At 51.8% G+C, this 22398-nt stretch overlaps 1 protein-coding gene across 6 annotated transcripts in view; it reads left to right on the top strand.

Annotated features, from left to right (window-relative positions):
• Window positions 1–7398: 7398 nt before the first annotated feature.
• TRIM9 (tripartite motif containing 9) overlaps window positions 7399–22398 on the top strand; it is a 457236-nt gene continuing 442236 nt past the window's right edge. For 5 of the 6 annotated variants that reach the window (XM_086937319.1, XM_086937316.1, XM_086937318.1 and 2 more), the window contains exon 1: window positions 7650–8598. In XM_086937319.1, the coding sequence (XP_086793445.1) occupies window positions 7732–8598 (867 nt within the window). In that variant the 5' untranslated portion in view covers window positions 7650–7731. Of the gene's footprint in view, window positions 8599–22398 lie in introns of all 6 variants that reach the window. The other variant, XM_086937313.1, reaches the window with a different exon arrangement.

Below are 22398 nucleotides of genomic sequence, written 5' to 3'. Positions count from 1 at the left end.
ACTTTCTGTCAGACGATGAACCCATTCTAGTAGACTGGTCTGACCACTTTTGTATTCCTTTCTTGTTACAACTCTCTCACGTCAAGACAAGAGGCTAACCAAAAAGAGCGACCTCCTGGTTTTGCTACATGAAGAACATCAACATCAGTACACTCAGCAAATCTACAATAAAGGTACTTCCCCTATTAATCCTGACACTGATGTCACTGTCTCTAAAGCCCATTGCTTCAACAGTCTCTCTATTTTGCTTCATGAAGAAGCCCAACTCCAAAGCAAAAAGAAAAAACCACCTTCTGCTCCTTGGTTCAATAAGGCCTTGTAAAAGCAAAGAAAAACCTTGAGATGTATATATATAAGTACTGAAAACAGACTCTTTCTTCCACTAATCTGGCAGGCCTCCACAATGCAAGCTCACTTTACCGAAAGCATCAGATCCCTTCTTGACTAATCCAAGAATTGACCAGAACAACTCTTTGCTTTGATCAAAACAGCCACCAGCCCCTCTTGCCCTCTATCATCAAACAAGATGACCCCTCCAAGAAGCAGAGGAGTTTGTACAATGTTTTTCTGTCAAAGTGAAATCGCTCCTCTGTCAAGAAGACCTACCATCACCATAGTTTGCATAGCCAAAGAACACCTGGGAAACCGTTGACATTATTGTGGAGAACTTCCTTCTTAAAAACATCAAGAAACAAAACCTTCTCATCACTTTGTGGGCCCTATACAGAGTAATATTTCCAAAGACTTATACACACATATGCTCCTTTATTGGCAAAACGAGTAAAGCTGTCTCTCAGCCAAGGATATTTTCTGATTCTCTCAAAACTGGTCAAGTCACCCCACTTCTCAAAATAAAACCCTCAGATGCGAATAACCTCAATAACTTTTGCACTCTCACCAACCTACCTTTCCTCACAAAAATCATTGAAAGATGTGTAATTGAACAATTCACCCAACACATCCTAGACTGTAACTTTCTGGACAAATTCTGATCGACATCAATCAAGGATGCAACACCAAAAAAGCCTTGCTTCAGATTGTCTACGAAGCTCTTCGAGTCCTTGACTTGGGCAACTTCTGCTTCATTATTCTCCTAAATCTGCCGGTAGCTTTTGATACAGTAAATCACTGTAGACTTCTAGACACACTAAAAATCAGATGTGCATTGACGGTGTGGTCCTAATATGGTTAGAATCCTTCCTCATGGGCAGATCACAGATGATTAAAATTGACGACCGTCAATCTTCAGCAAAGGCCATTGATCAAGAAGTACCACTGAGTTCTATCCTTGCCCTTGTGCTGTTCAATCTCTACATCGAATTTCTGGGAGTCATACTAAGGAAGGCTGGGATCCTTCACCATCAGTATGCAGAAAATATCTGACACACAGCTCTACCTTAAGGTCTAATCCACCTAGTCCACCGGAGGACCCGGTCACAGCGGACAGAAAGTTCAGGGAGTGGATCTCCACCTCCCTCGATTCTATCCTCCCCATAAAAACCCGTGAGGATAAAAACGGGAAAATAGGATCAGCCCCATGGTTCAGCCCGGAACTCAGAACTCTCCGCAAAGAATGCAAAAAAGCGGAGCACCTGTGGAGAAAGGACTGGCTTCATGCCAGCAAGGACGCCTACCGTAGATCGGTGAAAACTTATAAATCCACCTTGAAGCTCGCTAAAGCCTCTTATTACGACGCCAGAATAAAAAATTCCACCAATTCCGCGAGAGAATCCTACCTCATCGCCAAAGAGCTTCTGAAAATACCAGCGCCCCCCTCTTCCAACATGTCCCCTCCGGACAGAAGTGATGAACTGGCAACCTACTTTGACTCCAAAATCTCCCGTATCCTAGCCTCCCTCCCACCTCCCAGTCTATCTATCAACACGGACACTGATGCACCTATTAACCATACAGGAAACATCCCACACCCACAGTTGACCGCATTTAGGGCAGTATCTCTGGACGAAGTAGGAACGACTCTGGCCAAGATGAAAAGTGGCTCCCCCCTTGACCCCGCTCCCATCAGATTCCTGAAAACAGTGGCCCCTGCCATCGTGCCCTCCATCACGGAGCTGATCAACATCTCGCTGTCCCAAGGCTCTGTCCCTCCGAGTTGGAAGAGTGCTGTTGTCAAAGCTCTTCTTAAGAAACCTCAACTGGACCCCACCGATCTGGCTAACTACAGGCCGATCTCGCTTCTCCCAAGCATTAGCAAAATGGCCGAGAAACTGGTCAATGTACAACTGTCCCAGTTCCTCGAATCCAACAACCTTCTGCGTCGGTCCCAAACTGGGTTCCGTCCCGGCCACGGCACGGACACCGCCCTCCTCGCTGTCATCGAGGAGGCAAGGTGCATTTTGGATTCAGGAGGGTCAGTGGCAGTGATCCTCCTGGACCTCAGTGCAGCCTTTGACACGGTGAACCACCGTGTCTTACTCCACCGGTTGGCCGGGGCAGGACTCGCAGGCACTGCGCTCGCATGGATAGAATCTTTTCTATCAGGCCGCTCGTTCCAGGTATGGGACGGCAACTCCCACTCAGCCCCTCTCCCTCTCTCTAGCGGAGTCCCCCAAGGGTCTTCGCTAAGCCCCACTTTGTTTAACGCGTACATGGCCCCTCTGGAGGATGTCGTCGCCCCATTCGGGATCAAGATAGTGAGCTACGCGGACGACACGCAATTGGTCGTCTCACTCTCACATCTTGACAACCACCCAGACAATCTGTTGAACTGCCTCCAGGAAATCCACCACTGGATGTGCGAGTCATCACTTAAGCTCAACGGATCGAAAACCGAAGTCATGCTCATGGGCAAGAAATGGACTACTATCCCCCCATCGGTCTGGCCCGACGTTTTCGGCGAGGTGCCCACCCCGAAAAAAGAAATCAAGACTTTAGGAGTTTGGCTGGAACCTGAGCTGTCCATGAAGACCCAGGCAGCCAAAACAGCAGGAACCTGCTTCGGACTCATGCGTTCCATCCGCAAGATCCTCCCGCTACTCCCTCCCCTATCAAGGAAACTCTTGGTTCAAGGTCTGATCCTTGCTCGGCTAGACTATAGCAACGCTGTCTATCTAGGAGCCCCCGAATATACCCTGGCAAAACTTCAGCGCACCCAAAATGCGGCTGCCCGGCTCCTTATGAGTCTCCCCTCCAGAGCCTCTGCCAGACCAGCGCTCAAGGCCCTACACTGGCTTCCAGTGCGTCAGAGGATAGAATTTAAGGCTCTGTGCACCGCCCACAAACTCCTCAACGGTCTAGGCCCTTCTATCTTGAGAGACATGGTCACCCCATACAAGGCCCCCAGACTCTTGCGCTCAGATAACGAGCGCTTGGCCAATGTCCCTAGATTCAGGAAGGTGCGCACCGGCGGTCGACGCTTCGCAGTAAAAGCGTCCTCAGGATGGAACTCGCTCCCCCGCTGCCTGCGGCTGGAACCCTGCCACCTCCTCTTCCGTAAAAAACTGAAAACTCTTCTTTTCCCCAATTAGTACCTCTTCCTCCCTTGGTCACTACAAGTTTTTATAGCGCGGGGATGCCTCCAGGTCACCAGGCGCTCTACAAATCGTTAAATAAATAAATAAATCCACAATGACATAGCCCATCCTTGGGTGATATATGCACTTTTTTTTTAAGAATACATTTTACATCACTTTTTTTTTTTTTAGATTTTTGAAAGCAGTCTGAGGTTTGTTCGTTGCCGTACAAAAAAACATAAATTTACACATTTACTATGAACACTTTTTACAATACATACACAATTGAATTACATTTATCTGTTAAACAAAACATTTACCATAAAACAACATTTTTATCAAGCTCTAAGGTCATGCCCTACCAACTAATTGTACTACCAGTCCTACGTAAACCTGATTTCATCTGATTTAAGCCTAGTATCGCAAAGGCATAAACTTAGTATACATTCTTTATTCCATTGCATTCAAAATAACTTTCTAAGGCCTTTGCGGAGAGTGCATTCGTATTTAAGACGAATGTGCCAAAGCCGACGCGTTTCCAAGCCCGTGTCTCATTTAGCGGGCTTTTCTTCAGGGCTTATAGTTGGGTACCTGTGTAAAAATAGGGGGGGGACATACTTTAGTGTAGGGCCTTCAAATATTACATCACTGGAAGGGGGTTGTTCGCAAATTGTTTTTTTGCCTTCCTGCGTAGTATGTACAAGTCTGTTCTAGTACATTCAGACTCTTGACTGGCGTTTTGCTTTGTTCTGTAAAGTAGAACACAGAAATTGTATCTGTTTTCTGTATAGGGGACATTGTATCACAGCGTTTTTTATGAAAGAGAGATCGCCCACAATGTAACGTTTTTTTTTATTTCTGTTGCTACATGTCATCTGTTCTACGATTTTACAACTCTGTGCGAAGTGGCTCACCGGGTTCTGTAACATTAAACCAGAACGGTTTTAAACTGGTGAATCTAATTGTTTATTCGTGTCTGCGAAGCGGGGAATAATATTTTCTATCTCTTCGCGGTAAATAAGTTCTTTAGTTCGATCGTTTTTAAATCCCACAGTGCATGCGGCAAACCAGATAAAAAGAAAAGGCGACGCCCTCCCTTAAATGATAGTTCGGCGTCCCGCCAGCACACGGAAATTTTCAAGTAAGTAACAGCCATCCAAAAAAAACCCTTGCAGACACGAATAAACAATTAGATTCACCCGTTTAAAACCGTCAACAAGCAGGAACGTAAAGTTGTGGTCTTCTGTTTCGAACCAGAAGACCACAACTTTACGTTCCTGCTTGTTCCAGCCCTTTAACTGTTTTGTGGGCCGACTTTTTCTTCTTTGTTGACAGCGACTGTGATCGGAATCTGTGATCTTACTTATAAATTTCCAAGTAATGAAAGAAACCTTATGAAAATCTTACTAAGACGGATGTGAAACTTGATTCCAGAGAATTTGTTTTAAGCCCTGAAGAAGTCCGGCAACGGACGAAACGTGTCGGCTATCCGCAACTATCAAAAAAAAGAAAATAAAGAATAAAAATTGAATAAAAGAAAGAAAATCCAAGTTATTACTTTTGTGTGTCTTTCTGAATATTTGGGAAAACTAATAATTCTGTTCATTTGTATGTTTTTAATAACTGTTTTTTGCAAAAAATGTGTAACTTTTGAAGGGTGCTGTCCAACTTTCATAATTAAATCAGATGAAATCAGGATTACGTAGGCCTGATAGTACAATTAGTTGGTAGGGTACAACCTTAGAGCTTGATAAAAATGTTGTTTTATGGTAAATGTTTTGTTTAACAGATAAATGTAATTCAATTGTGTATGTATTGTAAAAAGTGTTCATAGTAAATGTGTAAATTTATGTTTTTTTGTACGGCAACGAACAAACCTCAGACTGCTTTCAAAAATATGTAAAAAAAAAAAAAGTGATGTAAATTGTATTCCTCAAAAAAAGTTAATATATCACCCAAGGATTAATTACCTTAGGGTGAGTTTCTGCTCTAAATAAAAAAAGCCGCAGAACTAAACAGTGACCGGGTCCCTCATTTTCTAAAGTTCAAAGACGTTGTCCTACCCGGCCACAGTGACGGACACTTTCCTGAGCAAGACATAAAATCTCTTTCTCAATCACTAGTTATCTCCTGAATAGATTATTGCAACCATCTTATGGCAGTCTCCCCAAGACCCACCTCATCACTCTGAAAACGGTTTTACATTTAGCAGCTTGCTTCGTCTATGGGGAAAAGGAAATGAGCATATTTCATCAATACTTGTCACTCTATGCTGGCTCCCCATAGAAGTCAGGATCATATCTAAGACTGCCTGCATCACCCACATAGCCTTGCAAATAGCAACTCCTGGCTACCTAGGGCCCAACCTGAAGCTTTTGGGAGGCACCAGACAATCAAGGAATGCAGGAGCTTTGCTGGTGGAGCCTCTGACCTGCACAAAGGAACGATTCAGGGCACAATCCTTCTCGGGTCGTGCGACTAGAATAATGTACCCCCGAAACTACGTGCCACCTCTTCACTGCAGATCTTCAAATCTGAGCTGAAAGCCCTTCTCCTACAAAGACACTTTGCCCGGCAGCTGTACCCTTAGCTCTCCCCCACCCACACCCCTCAGGATAATGTACCCGTCCCAAGACTGCGTCCTACTGAACCTTACCTAGCCTTGCCGCTACTGCCTTCACCACCATTGCCCTGTAACCCGTATGCAATGCATGTTTTTAATACGAGCAAATATCCCTATGTTTCGACCCGCTACTTTGTGGCTTTTGCAATAATCGTAACTTGCAGCTGAGTGTAACTTTATAATGAAGCCTGTTTTATTGTAAAGCGCTCAAACACATTTGGGTAATGTCCGCGCTTTGTAAAAATGCATACATAAATCATAAGTAAACATTTTCCTTTTGGGAGAAGCTTTAACCCCTGGGAGTTCACTGAAGCTTTCTCTACAAGATCTATGGGCCCTTAAATATGACACAGCCGTGTACTAGATAAGGCTCGCCGACCAAAAACGTTCTTGAGCAGCGTTCATAGGAAACACGAACGCACGCACACCTTTACACACCCTATAAGCGCCAACACGTATATAATGATGTCACATTGTTTTTAATTAGATTTGCATCCATCACCCAAGCATTTCACTCTGTGTCCCAGAGGTGTATCAGGCGATAAAGACGCCGGGTACTACACAAGACCGCGTTCCTGTGCACCCTGGGAGTTCTGGTATATTCAGGGCGCTACATTCACGATGCGCCAAGAGGCCACATCACAAGATGTCGAATTGTGAGGGAGTCTGGGTACCGAACATGGACCACTGTGTGTGACCCAAGAAGATGTGAGAGGGAGGGCAGAGTATAGAGAGGAAAGAGAGCGGTGGGAGTGGGGTTAGAGAGAGAAAGAAGGGGCAGAAAATGCATGGGCAAGAGGAAACGAGAAATACAGAGAAGAAGATACTGTGTAAAGAAAACAAAGAGTGAATGGCCATATGGTGAATGAACAGGAAGACAAAGGAAAGATCAAATGTAGGGGGGAAGCTGGCCGTGAGACTTTTTGGCTGCGTGAACAGACAGACAGAAAGCCAAGGAATGGGGTAAAGAAATATTGAGGGGAAAAAACAAGGGAACACTGAAGGTAGAAACGAGAGATTTGAAGGAGAGTGTATTGAACCGAGCGAGAGTTAATAAAGAGGGAATAGGAAGTGGAAAGGTGGGAGGCAGCGTGGATAGAGAGAGAGGGAGGCCAGGCTGTGTGTGCGCGTGTAAGCGAGAGAGAGAGAGTGGGTGAGGAGGGCGGAGGAAGACAGACCCCCCTCCAGGCTAAGTTTCCTTGTGTGGTATCAGCACATTACACAGCTCTTTTCCTGCCCGTCCAATGAGAAGTGGTCCTCTCTCCAATACAAGTGAGTCAGACCGGGATCTGCTCGGCAGAGCCCCTGGGATGCCGAGCGCTCACCTCCCCGCCTGAAGCAGTCACCGCGGATCGATAGCCGATGAGCCGGCAGGCCAGCTCTGCCTTCAGCACCTCGGGCTGTGGTCAGCGGCAGGGCTGGGGGAGGCCCTGCCCCGAGCTCCGCACGCCGCCCCCATCCCCGCGCTGCCAATCCGGAGCCGGCGGGGCGGAGCCGGCAGCTGCAGCGCCCGCAGCCGGAGCGCCGCTCTCGGAGGACGGGGAGCCGCAGAGCCCTCGCCGCCTCTCCGAGGGAGCGGAGCCGCCGCCGCCGCAGCCCCATCGCGCCCAGCCCCCGCAAGCTCAGCCGCCACCCATGGAAGAGATGGAGGAAGAGCTCAAGTGCCCGGTGTGCGGCTCCTTCTACCGGGAACCCATCCTGCTGCCCTGCTCGCACAGCCTGTGCCTGGCCTGCGCCCGCAACATCCTGGTGCAGACGCCCGACGCCGACTCGCCCCGCAGCAGCCGCCGCGCCTCGGGCGTCTCGGCCGACTATGACTACCTGGACCTGGACAAGATGAGCCTGTACAGCGAGGCGGACAGCGGCTACGGCTCTTACGGGGGCTTCGCCAGCGCGCCCACCACGCCCTGCCAGAAGTCCCCCAGCGGGGTGCGCGTCTTCCCGCCGCCCGCAGCGCTCTCCGTGCCGGGCCACCCCCCGGGCCCGGCCCTCGCCGGCCCGCTGCCCCGCAACTCGTGCATCACCTGCCCGCAGTGCCACCGCTCGCTCGTCCTGGACGAGCGGGGGCTGCGGGGCTTCACCAAGAACCGGGTGCTGGAGGGGGTGATCGAGCGCTACCAGCAGAGCCGCGCCGGGGCCCCCGGGCCGGCGGGGCCCCCGCGATGCCAGCTCTGCGAGCAGAGCCCCCGCGAGGCGGCCGTGCTGTGCGAACAGTGCGACGTGGCCTACTGCGAGCCCTGCCGCCTGCGGTGCCACCCGCCGCGGGGCCCGCTGGCCAAGCACCGCCTGCTGCCGCCCGCCGCGCTGGGGGCCCGTCCCGGCGGCCGCCTCGGGGGCCGCCTCAGCCCGCGCAAGATCTCCACCTGCACCGAGCACGAGCTGGAGAACCACAGCATGTACTGCGTGCAGTGCAAGCTGCCCGTCTGCTACCAGTGCCTGGAGGAGGGCCGGCATGCCAGCCACGAGGTCAAGGCGCTGGGTGCCATGTGGAAGCTGCACAAGGTAAGATGACCTTGGGTGGGCGCTGCAAGAGCGCGCGTGAGGTGTGTGATCCCTTCAGAAGAAGGTGGACTAGTTGTAGGTAATCACTGACCACGGGCAGTGTCGGAGGCCACCCTATAGTGGTGTGGGGGAGGGGGAGGACAGGGCAACCATGGGCTTGTGGAAGTGAGTGTAAGATCGTGATGGGTTGTTATTGCCCATCAGCAGCGATGGCGCGTGGGGGGTGCTATTGGGCCACATGGAAGCTGCACAGTGTAGGGGGAGCTGGCACTGCCCACCATCAGAGTCAGCCTCGGGTAGACGGCGCGTGGGGGAGAATGCACACACAGGCCGAGGCTGCATAGGGTAAGACAAACTGGCACCAGCAGAGGCACTCTCTGCTGGAGATGAAAAGCGCGCAGCTGGGACACGTGGGTACTGCACAGCAGTAGCGGATCTGGGTTTTAAATGACTCCCCCCGTCAGCATGATGGTATTGACCTGGTAGAGAGAGTGTGGCAAGTGGCAAAGATGGGTCACATGATAGGTGCAGTGCCAAGCTGAAGGGCCTGTCCCTTGCAAGCGAACATGTGGGGGGAGGGGGGTGGCAATTAGAGGCTGCACGGGGTGTCCACCCACCGAGTCACCTGCATGGCGGAAGGCGCAGGCGTGCGCTGGCGGAAGGAGGTGGCCACGCACGGGCAGTGTACGATCTACCATGGAAAAAAGGCCCGGCATTGGGTACACACAAGACATTTGTTTTGCAGTGGGCATGTGTTGGTGCACGGGGCCCTTATGGGTGAATAGGGAAGATGTGCACGTTAAGGGACTGTGGTTTAGTCTGGCAGGGCTGTGCCATGGACCAGGAGATTGCTAAGAGGAGCCAAAGGTGCTCATGTGAGCATCCTGGATGCTGCCCAGAGGAAGGAGTTTATTGACCTGGCAGTGCCCACCAGCAGCCATACCCATGCAGCGGGGTTCGCGTGGGTGAACTAGGCAGATCTGTGAAATATGAAAGCTACACATGGGAAAGGGCACCTGTCCTGACCCGACACTGCACAGCGGTGGTGCCACCCCCACACCGAGGAGCAGTGAAGTGAAGCGGGCATGCGTGAGGGCATATCGGAACTGTGTGACTAGAGTTTATGCGCGGTCTTGACCACAAGCTGCAGGCGTGCTGGGGACGGTATTTCTCCAACAAGCAATGTGCAGGTGAAATGCAAGTGATGGGGTGGGGGGAGGAGAATGTGCCATGCACACAGCAGCTGGCTTCAGAAAGGATGACTGCGCCGTAACTAGGCCAGACTGCAGTTCCTTCTGTAGGACTACTGACTGGGGCGGGGCATTTCAAGATATTCTGCAGTTTATAGAAATGCACCTGGGTATAGGTGAATGGTGACCGGGTGACACTCTGTGAAGATAACAAACCCCACGGGACTTCATTGCACAACCTGGCGAGGCCAGCCTGTGAACTTCCGGGGGCGGGAGGAGAGGAGGAAGTGAGCACACATGAGGTGCCTCGAGTTAGAGCACTTTGACATCTGTAATAGACCAAAGGTCCCAGGAAATGCACTCACCATTTCCCCAGGCAGACTACCCTGCCATAGATCTGCCAGGCTGCCAGCATGTGCCTTCTGTGGGCATGGGAGAGCGGGGAGTACGTACCCACAGGGGCTATAGAAGGGGTGGCTTAGGCCAGCTGTGCCTCCCGTGGGCACAGGACTGGGCTGAGGAGAGAGGCACACACTCACAGGAAGAGAGCAGTGAAAACGTGCGGCGTCGATTCCTGTGAGTGCACTGCCTGGTGGCAGCGGTGGAGGGTCCGTGGCAAATAAGCAGAGCGCAGAGAGGGGCAATGCTCGGAGGAGGCACAAGTGGCAGCAGAAACTACAGGAAACGGGATGAGGTGTTTGAGGGAGGAGGGTCACAGGGGGCCATACACACTGAACACAGAGACAAGGGCCTGGGCCCTGTACCACTGCACTGTCAAACAGATGTTCTGCCTATGTAAGGATGCCCTGCACCACTGCAGTGTCACACAGACCCGCGGGTGCCCTGTACCACTGTACTGTCACACTGAAGTGAGGGTGCCCTGCACCACTGCAGTGTCACACAGAAGTGAGGGTGCCCTGTACCACTGCGCTAATCCACAGATCCTTTATCTAAGTGAGGATTCCCTTTGCCACTGCAGTGTCACACAGACGCTTTCTGTAGGTGAGGGTGTCCTGTACCACTGCAGTGTCAAACAGATGCTTTTTCTAAGTGAGATTGCCCTGTGCCACTGCAGTGTCACACAGATTTTTTCCTGTAGTTGAGGATACATTGCTCCACTGCAGTGTCAAACAGATGCTTTTTCTAAGTGAGGATGTCTTGAGCCACTGCAGTGCCACACAGAATCTTTCAGTAAGAGAGGATGCCACGTAACATTGCAGTGTCAAGCACATGCTTTCTATAAGTAAGGATGACCCATACCACTGCAGTGCCACACAAATGTTTTCTGTAAGTGAGGATGCCCTCTGCCACTGCAGTGCCACGTAGAGGCTTTCTTAAAGTGAGAATGCCACGTACAACTGCAGCATCAAACATATGTTTTGTGTAGGCGAGGATGCCATGTCCCACTGCAGTGTCCAACAGAGGCTTTTTGTAACTGAGGATGCCCTGTACCACTGCAGTTTCAAGCAGATGCACCCATGATATGAGGTTCCCTGTACCACTGCAGTGTAAACCAGATGTTTTCTGTAGTTGAGGATACATTGTACCACTGCAGTGCCAAACAGATGCTTTCTATAAGTGAGGATGCCCTGTGCCACTGCAGTGTCAACCAGATGTTTTCTATAATTTAGGATGCCTTATTCCACTGCAGTGTCCTACAGATGATTCTGTAAGCGAGGATACCCTGTATCACTGCAGTGTAACACAGAGGCTCTCCCTAACAGAGGACGCCCTGTGCCACTGCAGTGTAACACAGATGCTCTCCCTAACAGAGGATGCCCTGTGCCTCTGCAGTGTCACACAGTTGCTCTCCTTAACAGAGGATGCCCTGTGCCACTGCAGTGTCACACAGATGCTCTCCTTAGCAGAGTATGCCCTGTGCCACTGCAGTGTCACACGGATACTTTCTCCAAGTGAGGATGCCCTGTACCACTGCAGTGTCAACCAGATGTTTTCTATAATTTAGGATGCCTTATTCCACTGCAGTGTCCTACAGATGATTCTGTAAGAGAGGATGCCCTGTACCGCTGCAGTGTAACATGGATGCTCTCACTGACAGAGTATGCCATGTGCCACTGCAATGTAACACAGATGCTCTCCCTAACAGAGGATGCCCTGTGCCACTGCAGTGTCACACAGATGCTCTCCTTAACAGAGGATATCCTGTGCCACTGCAGTGTAACACAGATGCTCTCCTTAACAGAGGATGCCCTGTGCCACTGCAGTGTAACACAGATGCTCTCCCTAACAGAGGATGCCCTGTGCCACTGCAGTGTCACACAGTTGCTCTCCTTAACAGAGGATGCCCTGTGCCACTGCAGTGTAACACAGATGCTCTCCCTAACAGAGGATGCCCTGTGCCACTGCAGTGTCACACAGTTGCTCTCCTTAACAGAGGATGCCCTGTGCCACTGCAGTGTAAAACAGATGCTCTCCCTAACAGAGGATGCCCTGTGCCACTGCAGGGTCACACAGTTGCTCTCCTTAACAGAGGATGCCCTGTGCCACTGCAGTGTAACACAGATGCTCTCCCTAACAGAGGATGCCCTGTGCCACTGCAGTGTCACACAGATGCTCTCCTTAGCAGAGGATGCCCTGTGCCACTACAGTATCACACAGATGCTCTCCCTAACAGAGGATGCCCTGTGCCACTGCAGTGTCACACAGATGCTCTCCTTAGCAGAGGATGCCCTGTGCCACTGCAGTGTCACACAGATGCTCTCCCTAACAAAGGATGCCCTGTGCCACTGCAGTGTAACATAGATGCTAGTGTAACACAGATGCTCTCCCTAACAGAGGCTGCCCTGTGCCACTGCAGTGTCACACAGATGCTCTCCTTAGCAGAGGATGCCCTGTGCCACTGCAGCGTAACACAGATGCTCTCCCTAACAGAGGATGCCCTGTGCCACTGCAGTGTCACACAGTTGCTCTCCTTAACAGAGAATGCCCTGTGCCACTGCAGTGTAACACAGATGCTCTCCCTAACAGAGGATGCCCTGTGCCTCTGCAGTGTCACACAGATGCTCTCCTTAGCAGAGGATGCCCTGTGCCACTGCAGTATCACACAGATGCTCTCCCTAACAGAGGATGCCCTGTGCCACTGCAGTGTCACACAGATGCATTCTGTTAGTGAGGATGCCCTGTGCCACTGCAGTGTCACACGGATACTTTCTCCAAGTGAGGATGCCCTGTACCACTGCAGTGTCAACCAGATGTTTTCTATAATTTAGGATGCCTTATTCCACTGCAGTGTCCTACAGATGATTCTGTAAGAGAGGATGCCCTGTACCGCTGCAGTGTAACATGGATGCTCTCACTGACAGAGTATGCCATGTGCCACTGCAATGTAACACAGATGCTCTCCCTAACAGAGGATGCCCTGTGCCACTGCAGTGTCACACAGATGCCCTCCCTAACAGAGGTTGCCCTGTGCCACTGCAGTGTCACACAGATGCTCTCCCTAACAGAGGATGCCCTATTCCACTGCAGTGTCCCACGGAAGTGAGGGTGCCCTGTACCACTGCTTGTCAAACTGATGCTCTGTCTAAGTGATGGTGCCCTGTACCACTGCAGTGTCCCACTTATGCTTTCTATAAGGGAGGATATCTCGTACCACTGCAGTAATCCACAGATTCTTTCTCTAAGTGCGGATTCCCTGTACCACTGCAGTGTAACGCAGTTTCACACAGATGCTCTCTAAGTGAGTATGCCCTGTTCCACTGCAGTGGCAAACGAATGCGCTGTCTAAGTGAGGATTCCCTTTGCCACTGCAGTGTCACACAGATGCTTTCTGTAGGTGAGGGTGTCCTGTACCACTGCTGTGTCACACAGAAGTGAGGGTGTCCTTTACCACTGCAGTATCAAACAGGCGCCTTTTCAACTAGGGATTCCCTGTACCACTGCAGTGTCAAGCAGATGCACCATGGCGTGAGGATTCCCTGTTCCACTGCAGTGTCACACAGATGCTTTCTGTAAATGAGGATGCCCTGTACCACTGCAGTGTCAACCAAATGCTTTCTGTAAGTGAGGATGCCCTGTACCCTAGCAGTGTCAAGCAGATGCACCCATGGCGTGAGGATTCCCTGTACCACTGCTGTGTCAACCAGATTTTTTTCTGTAGTTGAGGATACATTGCCCCACTGCAGTGTCAAACAGATGCTTTTTCTAAGTGAGGATGTCTTGAGCCACTGCAGTGCCACACAGATGCATTCTGTTAGTGAGGATTCCCTGTGCCACTGTAGTGTCACACAGATACTTTCTCCAAGTGAGGATGCCCTGTGCCACTGCAGTGTCAACCAGATGTTTTCTATAATTTAGGATGCCTTATTCCACTGCAGTGTCCTACAGATGATCCTGTAAGCGAGGATACCCTGTATCACTGCAGTGTAACACAGAGGCTCTCCCTAACAGAGGACGCCCTGTGCCACTGCAGTGTAACACAGATGCTCTCCCTAACAGAGGATGCCCTGTGCCACTGCAGTGTCACACAGTTGCTCTCCTTAACAGAGGATGCCCTGTGCCACTGCAGTGTAACACAGACGCTCTCCCTAACAGAGGATGCCCTGTGCCACTGCAGTGTCACACAGATGCTCTCCTTAACAGAGGATATCCTGTGCCACTGCAGTGTAACACAGATGCTCTCCTTAACAGAGGATGCCCTGTGCCACTGCAGTGTAACACAGATGCTCTCCCTAACAGAGGATGCCCTGTGCCACTGCAGTGTCACACAGTTGCTCTCCTTAACAGAGGATGCCCTGTGCCACTGCAGTGTAACACAGATGCTCTCCCTAACAGAGGATGCCCTGTGCCACTGCAGTGTCACACAGATGCTCTCCTTAGCAGAGGATGCCCTGTGCCACTGCAGTGTAACACAGATGCTCTCCCTAACAGAGGATGCCCTGTGCCACTGCAGTGTCACACAGATGCTCTCCTTAGCAGAGGATGCCCTGTGCCACTACAGTATCACACAGATGCTCTCCCTAACAGAGGATGCCCTGTGCCACTGCAGTGGCACAGGGCAGATGATTGGCTCCTGAGGCGGAAAGCCGGGAGCAGGGGCTATCTATTTTTAAAATTTACTGTGTTTGAATATTGTGCTTTTAACTCGCATCTTTACTTACCTGCATCTCTTGGCTTGCCACAAACAGCGCTACTCGCTGCAACGATCCCCTTACTTCTGCCGCCATTCCCGAGGGCGAGGCGAGACACGCCCCCTCGGCTGGCCACGCCCCCCGCCATACCTACAAATAGAGCGCGCCGCTGCCAGGCGTCGCATTCATGATTGGCTCCTGAGGCGGAAAGCCGGGAGCAGGGGCTATCTATTTTTAAAATTTACTGTGTTTGAATATTGTGCTTTTAACTCGCATCTTTACTTACCTGCATCTCTTGGCCTGCCACAAACAGCGCTACTCGCTGCAACGATCCCCTTACTTCTGCCGCCATTCCCAAGGGCGAGGCGAGACACGCCCCCTCGGCTGGCCACGCCCACCGCCATACCTACAAATAGAGCGCGCCGCTGCCAGGCGTCGCATTCATGATTGGCTCCTGAGGCGGAAAGCCGGGAGCAGGGGCTATCTATTTTTAAAATTTACTGTGTTTGAATATTGTGCTTTTAACTCGCATCTTTACTTACCTGCATCTCTTGACTTGCCACAAACAGCGCTACTCGCTGCAACGATCCCCTTACTTCTGCCGCCATTCCCGAGGGCGAGGCGAGACACGCCCCCTCGGCTGGCCACGCCCCCCGCCATACCTACAAATAGAGCGCGCCGCTGCCAGGCGTCGCATTCATGATTGGCTCCTGAGGCGGAAAGCCGGGAGCAGGGGCTATCTATTTTTAAAATTTACTGTGTTTGAATATTGTGCTTTTAACTCGCATCTTTACTTACCTGCATCTCTTGACTTGCCACAAACAGCGCTACTCGCTGCAACGATCCCCTTACTTCTGCCGCCATTCCCGAGGGCGAGGCGAGACACGCCCCCTCGGCTGGCCACGCCCCCCGCCATACCTACAAATAGAGCGCGCCGCTGCCAGGCGTCGCATTCATGATTGGCTCCTGAGGCGGAAAGCCGGAAGCAGGGGCTATCTATTTTTAAAATTTACTGTGTTTGAATATTGTGCTTTTAACTCGCATCTTTACTTACCTGCATCTCTTGACTTGCCACAAACAGCGCTACTCGCTGCAACGATCCCCTTACTTCTGCCGCCATTCCCGAGGGCGAGGCGAGACACGCCCCCTCGGCTGGCCACGCCCCCCGCCATACCTACAAATAGAGCGCGCCGCTGCCAGGCGTCGCATTCATGATTGGCTCCTGAGGCGGAAAGCCGGGAGCAGGGGCTATCTATTTTTAAAATTTACTGTGTTTGAATATTGTGCTTTTAACTCGCATCTTTACTTACCTGCATCTCTTGACTTGCCACAAACAGCGCTACTCGCTGCAACGATCCCCTTACTTCTGCCGCCATTCCCGAGGGCGAGGCGAGACACGCCCCCTCGGCTGGCCACGCCCCCCGCCATACCTACAAATAGAGCGCGCCGCTGCCAGGCGTCGCATTCATGATTGGCTCCTGAGGCGGAAAGCCGGGAGCAGGGGCTATCTATTTTTAAAATTTACTGTGTTTGAATATTGTGCTTTTAACTCGCATCTTTACTTACCTGCATCTCTTGACTTGCCACAAACAGCGCTACTCGCTGCAACGATCCCCTTACTTCTGCCGCCATTCCCGAGGGCGAGGCGAGACACGCCCCCTCGGCTGGCCACGCCCCCCGCCATACCTACAAATAGAGCGCGCCGCTGCCAGGCGTCGCATTCATGATTGGCTCCTGAGGCGGAAAGCCGGGAGCAGGGGCTATCTATTTTTAAAATTTACTGTGTTTGAATATTGTGCTTTTAACTCGCATCTTTACTTACCTGCATCTCTTGACTTGCCACAAACAGCGCTACTCGCTGCAACGATCCCCTTACTTCTGCCGCCATTCCCGAGGGCGAGGCGAGACACGCCCCCTCGGCTGGCCACGCCCCCCGCCATACCTACAAATAGAGCGCGCCGCTGCCAGGCGTCGCATTCATGATTGGCTCCTGAGGCGGAAAGCCGGGAGCAGGGGCTATCTATTTTTAAAATTTACTGTGTTTGAATATTGTGCTTTTAACTCGCATCTTTACTTACCTGCATCTCTTGACTTGCCACAAACAGCGCTACTCGCTGCAACGATCCCCTTACTTCTGCCGCCATTCCCGAGGGCGAGGCGAGACACGCCCCCTCGGCTGGCCACGCCCCCCGCCATACCTACAAATAGAGCGCGCCGCTGCCAGGCGTCGCATTCATGATTGGCTCCTGAGGCGGAAAGCCGGGAGCAGGGGCTATCTATTTTTAAAATTTACTGTGTTTGAATATTGTGCTTTTAACTCGCATCTTTACTTACCTGCATCTCTTGACTTGCCACAAACAGCGCTACTCGCTGCAACGATCCCCTTACTTCTGCCGCCATGCCCGAGGGCGAGGCGAGACACGCCCCCTCGGCTGGCCACGCCCCTCCAACCTCCTGACCCACCGGCATAAAGCATGTGTCTTGCCAGGAAGCGCAGCGGACGAGCGCAGCGGGCGCGACTTTTGCGCGCCGAAGGCGCGCCTAAGGTAAGCCCGTCTGCGCCCGTCTGCGCCCGTCTGCGCCCGTCCGCGGCCGGACGGGGCTAGGGGCACGACTCCATGCCAAAACTGCGTCTTACTCTACCAAGGACCTTATTGCCCTCCAAGGCCATTGGCCACTCCCGGATTCCATCCGCTATCTGATATCCTCACTAGGCCTTGCTCCTTCTTCCCCCATCGCACCCTATCCCCTGCAGCACGCCCCCCGTCACCTTGTTCCCCCCCCCTCGATCCCCTCCCCCACTCTCCGGCATTGACTGTCTTCCTACTCAATACCAGGTCAGCGGTCAAGCACCACCACGAGCTGTTTGTCTTACTCGATTCAGAGAAACCTGACATACTGCTCCTGACCGAAACCTGGTACTGTGATTCTTCCCTCCCTGTTCTCCTGGCCACCCTACCCCCCTCCTATGTGGCCCTGCGGGCCGACCGGCCGACAGGCAAGGCTGGTGGTGGGGTCGCCCTAATCGCTCGGTCGGAGTTGAACTTTCAACCACTCCCTTTTTCCCCTATTCTCCCCGCTGACTTCTTGGTAGTCCGCTCTCTTTCATTTTCCCCTCCCATCACTTGCCTCCTTATATATCCGCCCTCCTCAGCCCTCGCCCTTATTCTTGCCGGCATTCCAAGACCTGTTGGCTAACCTGGTGGTCAACTACGCCTCGGTCTTGGTGCTAGGGGACTTCAATTACTGGCCCTCAGACCCACATGAGTGCTCAGCCTCTAAAGAATTTACAGATTACCTTTCATCCCTCAACTTCGTGTCACACATATCCGTCCCCACTCACTCCCATGGGCACACACTGGACCAGGTCTGGTCCCTTAACCTCCCTGTGGCCTCGGCTGCTGTCTCGCCGTGCCCATGGTCCGACCATACCCTCATCTCCTTTTCCATTCTCCGAAACTTGATGTCCAAAACCCCGCACACCAAAAACACCTGGGCGCGGAATTGGAATAGACTGGATTATCCCTCCCTGACCTCCTCACTCCGCAACTCCACTCCCATTCTCGCTGGCTTATCATCTGCCTCTCAAGCCAAGGCCATTAACACCTGGCTGGCTGGAGGCTGCGACTCAGTGGCGCCCTTACGCCGCATTTCCATCCGCCGACCTAAGGACTCCAATAGATGGTTCAATGACCACCTAAAAGATCTTAAACTGAGCGCCCGACGGGCGGAGAGGCAATGGAGGAAAAATTACAGTCCCTTATCAAAAACCCACTTCTTATCAGCACTGGCTAAATACAAAACAGCAATCCTGGCTGCAAAAACCTCCTACTTTTCTTCAAAAATAACTTCTGCAGAAAACAAACCCAGGGAAATCTTCGGCATAGTGAATGACCTGGCATTCTCAGACCGAACCTCGCCCCAAATTCCTCCTTCCCAGCCTCTCTGCGACCAACTTAATACCTACTTTTTAGAGAAAATTGCTACCATCAAGACCAACATCCCACCACCCTCGTCTGCCTTCGTCGATCCCTCCCCCCCTTCCGTCCTATGCCCTTTTACCTCCATCCCCCCCCTCACTCAGGACTCTTTTCTGGAGATTCTTCCCAAAGTGAAGTCGGGGTCTCCTGCGGACGTCTGCCCGGCACGAGTCCTGCAGCAAATTTACTCCGGCTGCCCTGACCCCCCCATCGCCTTCCTCAACAGCTCTCTGGCACAGGGCGTAGTGCCCTCTGTGCTAAAGGCAGCTACAATAGTGCCCATCCTGAAAAAACCTGGCACGGACCCTTCCATCTCGGCCAACTACCGCCCCATCTCCCTGTTACCCTTTCTGGGCAAGGTGATGGAACGCCACGTCACCGCGGCACTCAGCGCCCATGTGGAGGCAAATGGAGGACTGGCATCCCGCCAAGCCGGGTTCCGTCCCAGGCATTCGACCGAATCAGTCGTGGTCGCAGTCTTAGACAAACTCAGAAAGGGCATGGATGAGAACAAACACCAGGCACTGGTCCTCCTTGATCTCTCCGCCGCCTTTGACACGGTGGACCATACCATCTTACTTACCCGTGTCAAGGCGGCCGGTATCGGGGGATCAGCTCTGGTCTGGCTCTCCTCCTTTCTGAGGGACCGCACTCAGGCGGTTCGGCTAGGCAACTTCACGGCCACCCCTCTCCCTGTCACTTGCGGTGTTCCCCAGGGTTCCTCTCTCTCCCCTTTGCTTTTCAATCTCTATATCTTTCCTCTCATTTTCGCACTCCAGCAGCTGGAGGTCACCGTCTATAATTACGCGGACGACCTCCAGCTCATCTTTGATCTGTCCCCTTCTCCTCTCTCTGTCTCTAACTTCCAGTCAACTATGACATTCATCAGGGACTGGATGAACCACAACCATCTTAAGCTGAACCCGGATAAAACCGAGCTGGTTCTCACTGGTGGTTCATCCAGCCCCTGGAACTCTCTCTTTTGGCCCCCCTCCCTCGGCCCCGCACCTACCCCTTCCACCATGGTCAAAACACTCGGTGTCAAAATAAACAACCAGCTCACTCTCCATTCACAAATCAGTTCCGTGGTATCCTCTTGTTTCCTCACTCTCCGTACTATCCGCACTGTTTCCCGTTTCTTTTCCCCCCAGGCACTTAAGATCATCATGGCCGCACTAGTGATATCGCGACTGGACTACGCAAACGCTCTTTACCATGGTATCCCCGCGTACAGCTTGCGTAGACTCCAGATTATCCAGAACCAGGCAGCCCGGCTGGTGTATGGCCTTCCTCGTTATCACCATTCCACCCCCCTTCTCAGGGAGCTTCACTGGCTCCCTGTAAAAGAACTCTCCCTTTTTAAGATCGGATGCATGGCCTTCCAGGCCCGCCAGGGCACTGCCCCTGCTTTTATCTCTTCATTAATCAATCCATATGTACCTGCAAGAGAACTTCGGTCGTCCTCCAAGTCCCTTCTTCAGACCCCTCGCTTCACACGCAAAAAGTGGGGCGGGGCCAGCTTCTCCACCCTGGCTCCAACTTTCTGGAACTCACTCCCTGACCATCTCCGCTTTGCCACTCAGTACCTCCCCTTTCGTAGAGATCTGAAAACGTTCCTCTTCAGCCAGGCCTTTCCCTCTTAAACTCTCTTAATATCTCCTCTTATCCTTTCTTCTGGTTTCTCTCCCTCAGTTGCCAATCCCCCCAGCGCCAAGAAACCGCAAGGTGTACGCTGCGCTCTAGAAATATTTTAAATTAGAAATTAAATTAGAAATTAGTGTCACACAGATGCTCTCCTTAGCAGAGGATGCCCTGTGCCACTGCAGTGTCACACGGATACTTTCTCCAAGTGAGGATGCCCTGTACCACTGCAGTGTCAACCAGATGTTTTCTATAATTTAGGATGCCTTATTCCACTGCAGTGTCCTACAGATGATTCTGTAAGAGAGGATGCCCTGTACCGCTGCAGTGTAACATGGATGCTCTCACTGACAGAGTATGCCATGTGCCACTGCAATGTAACACAGATGCTCTCCCTAACAGAGGATGCCCTGTGCCACTGCAGTGTCACACAGATGCCCTCCCTAACAGAGGTTGCCCTGTGCCACTGCAGTGTCACACAGATGCTCTCCCTAACAGAGGATGCCCTATGCCACTGCAGTGTCCCACGGAAGTGAGGGTGCCCTGTACCACTGCTTGTCAAACTGATGCTCTGTCTAAGTGATGGTGCCCTGTACCACTGCAGTGTCCCACTTATGCTTTCTATAAGGGAGGATATCTCGTACCACTGCAGTAATCCACAGATTCTTTCTCTAAGTGCGGATTCCCTGTACCACTGCAGTGTCACGCAGTTTCACACAGATGCTCTCTAAGTGAGGATGCCCTGTTCCACTGCAGTGGCAAACGAATGCGCTGTCTAAGTGAGGATTCCCTTTGCCACTGCAGTGTCACACAGATGCTTTCTGTAGGTGAGGGTGTCCTGTTCCACTGCAGTGTCACACAGAAGTGAGGGTGTCCTTTACCACTGCAGTATCAAACAGACGCTTTTTCAACTAGGGATTCCCTGTACCACTGCAGTGTCAAGCAGATGCTTTCTGTAAATGAGGATGCCCTGTACCACTGCAGTGTCAACCAAATGCTTTCTGTAAGTGAGGATGCCCTGTACCCTAGCAGTGTCAAGCAGATGCACCCATGGCGTGAGGATTCCCTGTACCACTGCTGTGTCAACCAGATTTTTTTCTGTAGTTGAGGATACATTGCCCCACTGCAGTGTCAAACAGATGCTTTTTCTAAGTGAGGATGTCTTGAGCCACTGCAGTGCCACACAGAATCTTTCAGTAAGTGAGGATACCCTGTAACATTGCAGTGTCAAGCAGATGCTTTCTATACGTATGGATGACCCATACCACTGCAGTGCCATTCAAATGTTTTCTGTAAGTGAGGATGCCCTCTGCCACTGCAGTACCACATAGAGGCTTTCTTTAAGTGAGAATTCCACGTACAACTGCAGTATCAAACATATGTTTTCTGTAAGTCAGATTGCCCTGTACCACTTCAGCTTCAAGTAGATGCACCCATGACGTGAGGTTCCCTGTACCCCTGCAGTGCCAACCAGATGTTTTTTGTAGTTGAGGATACATTGTACCACTGCAGTGCCAAACAGATGCTTTCTATAAGTGAGGATGACCCATACCACTGCAGTGCCACACAAATGTTTTCTGTAAGGGAGGATGCCCTGTGCCACTGCAGTGCCATATAGAGGATGCCCCACACAATTGCAGCATCAAACATATGTTTTCTGTAAGTGATTATGCCCGGTAGTGTCACACATAGGCTTTCTCTAAGTGAGGACGCAGTGTATCACTGCAGGGGCAAACACATGCTTACTCCAAGTGAGGATGCCCTGTACCACCGCAGTGTCACAGAGATGCTTGCCCTAAAAGAGTGTGCCCTGTGCCACTGCAGTGTCACACAGATGCGTTCTGTTAATGAGGATGCCCTGTGCCACTGCAGTGTCACACAGATGCGTTCTGTTAATGA

The sequence above is a fragment of the Lissotriton vulgaris genome, chromosome 9 (assembly GCF_964263255.1).
Source record: "Lissotriton vulgaris chromosome 9, aLisVul1.2, whole genome shotgun sequence".
Lineage (NCBI taxonomy): Eukaryota > Metazoa > Chordata > Amphibia > Caudata > Salamandridae > Lissotriton > Lissotriton vulgaris.
Note: the sequence above shows the minus strand (reverse complement) of the source record. Positions and strands in the feature narration are given on the sequence as shown.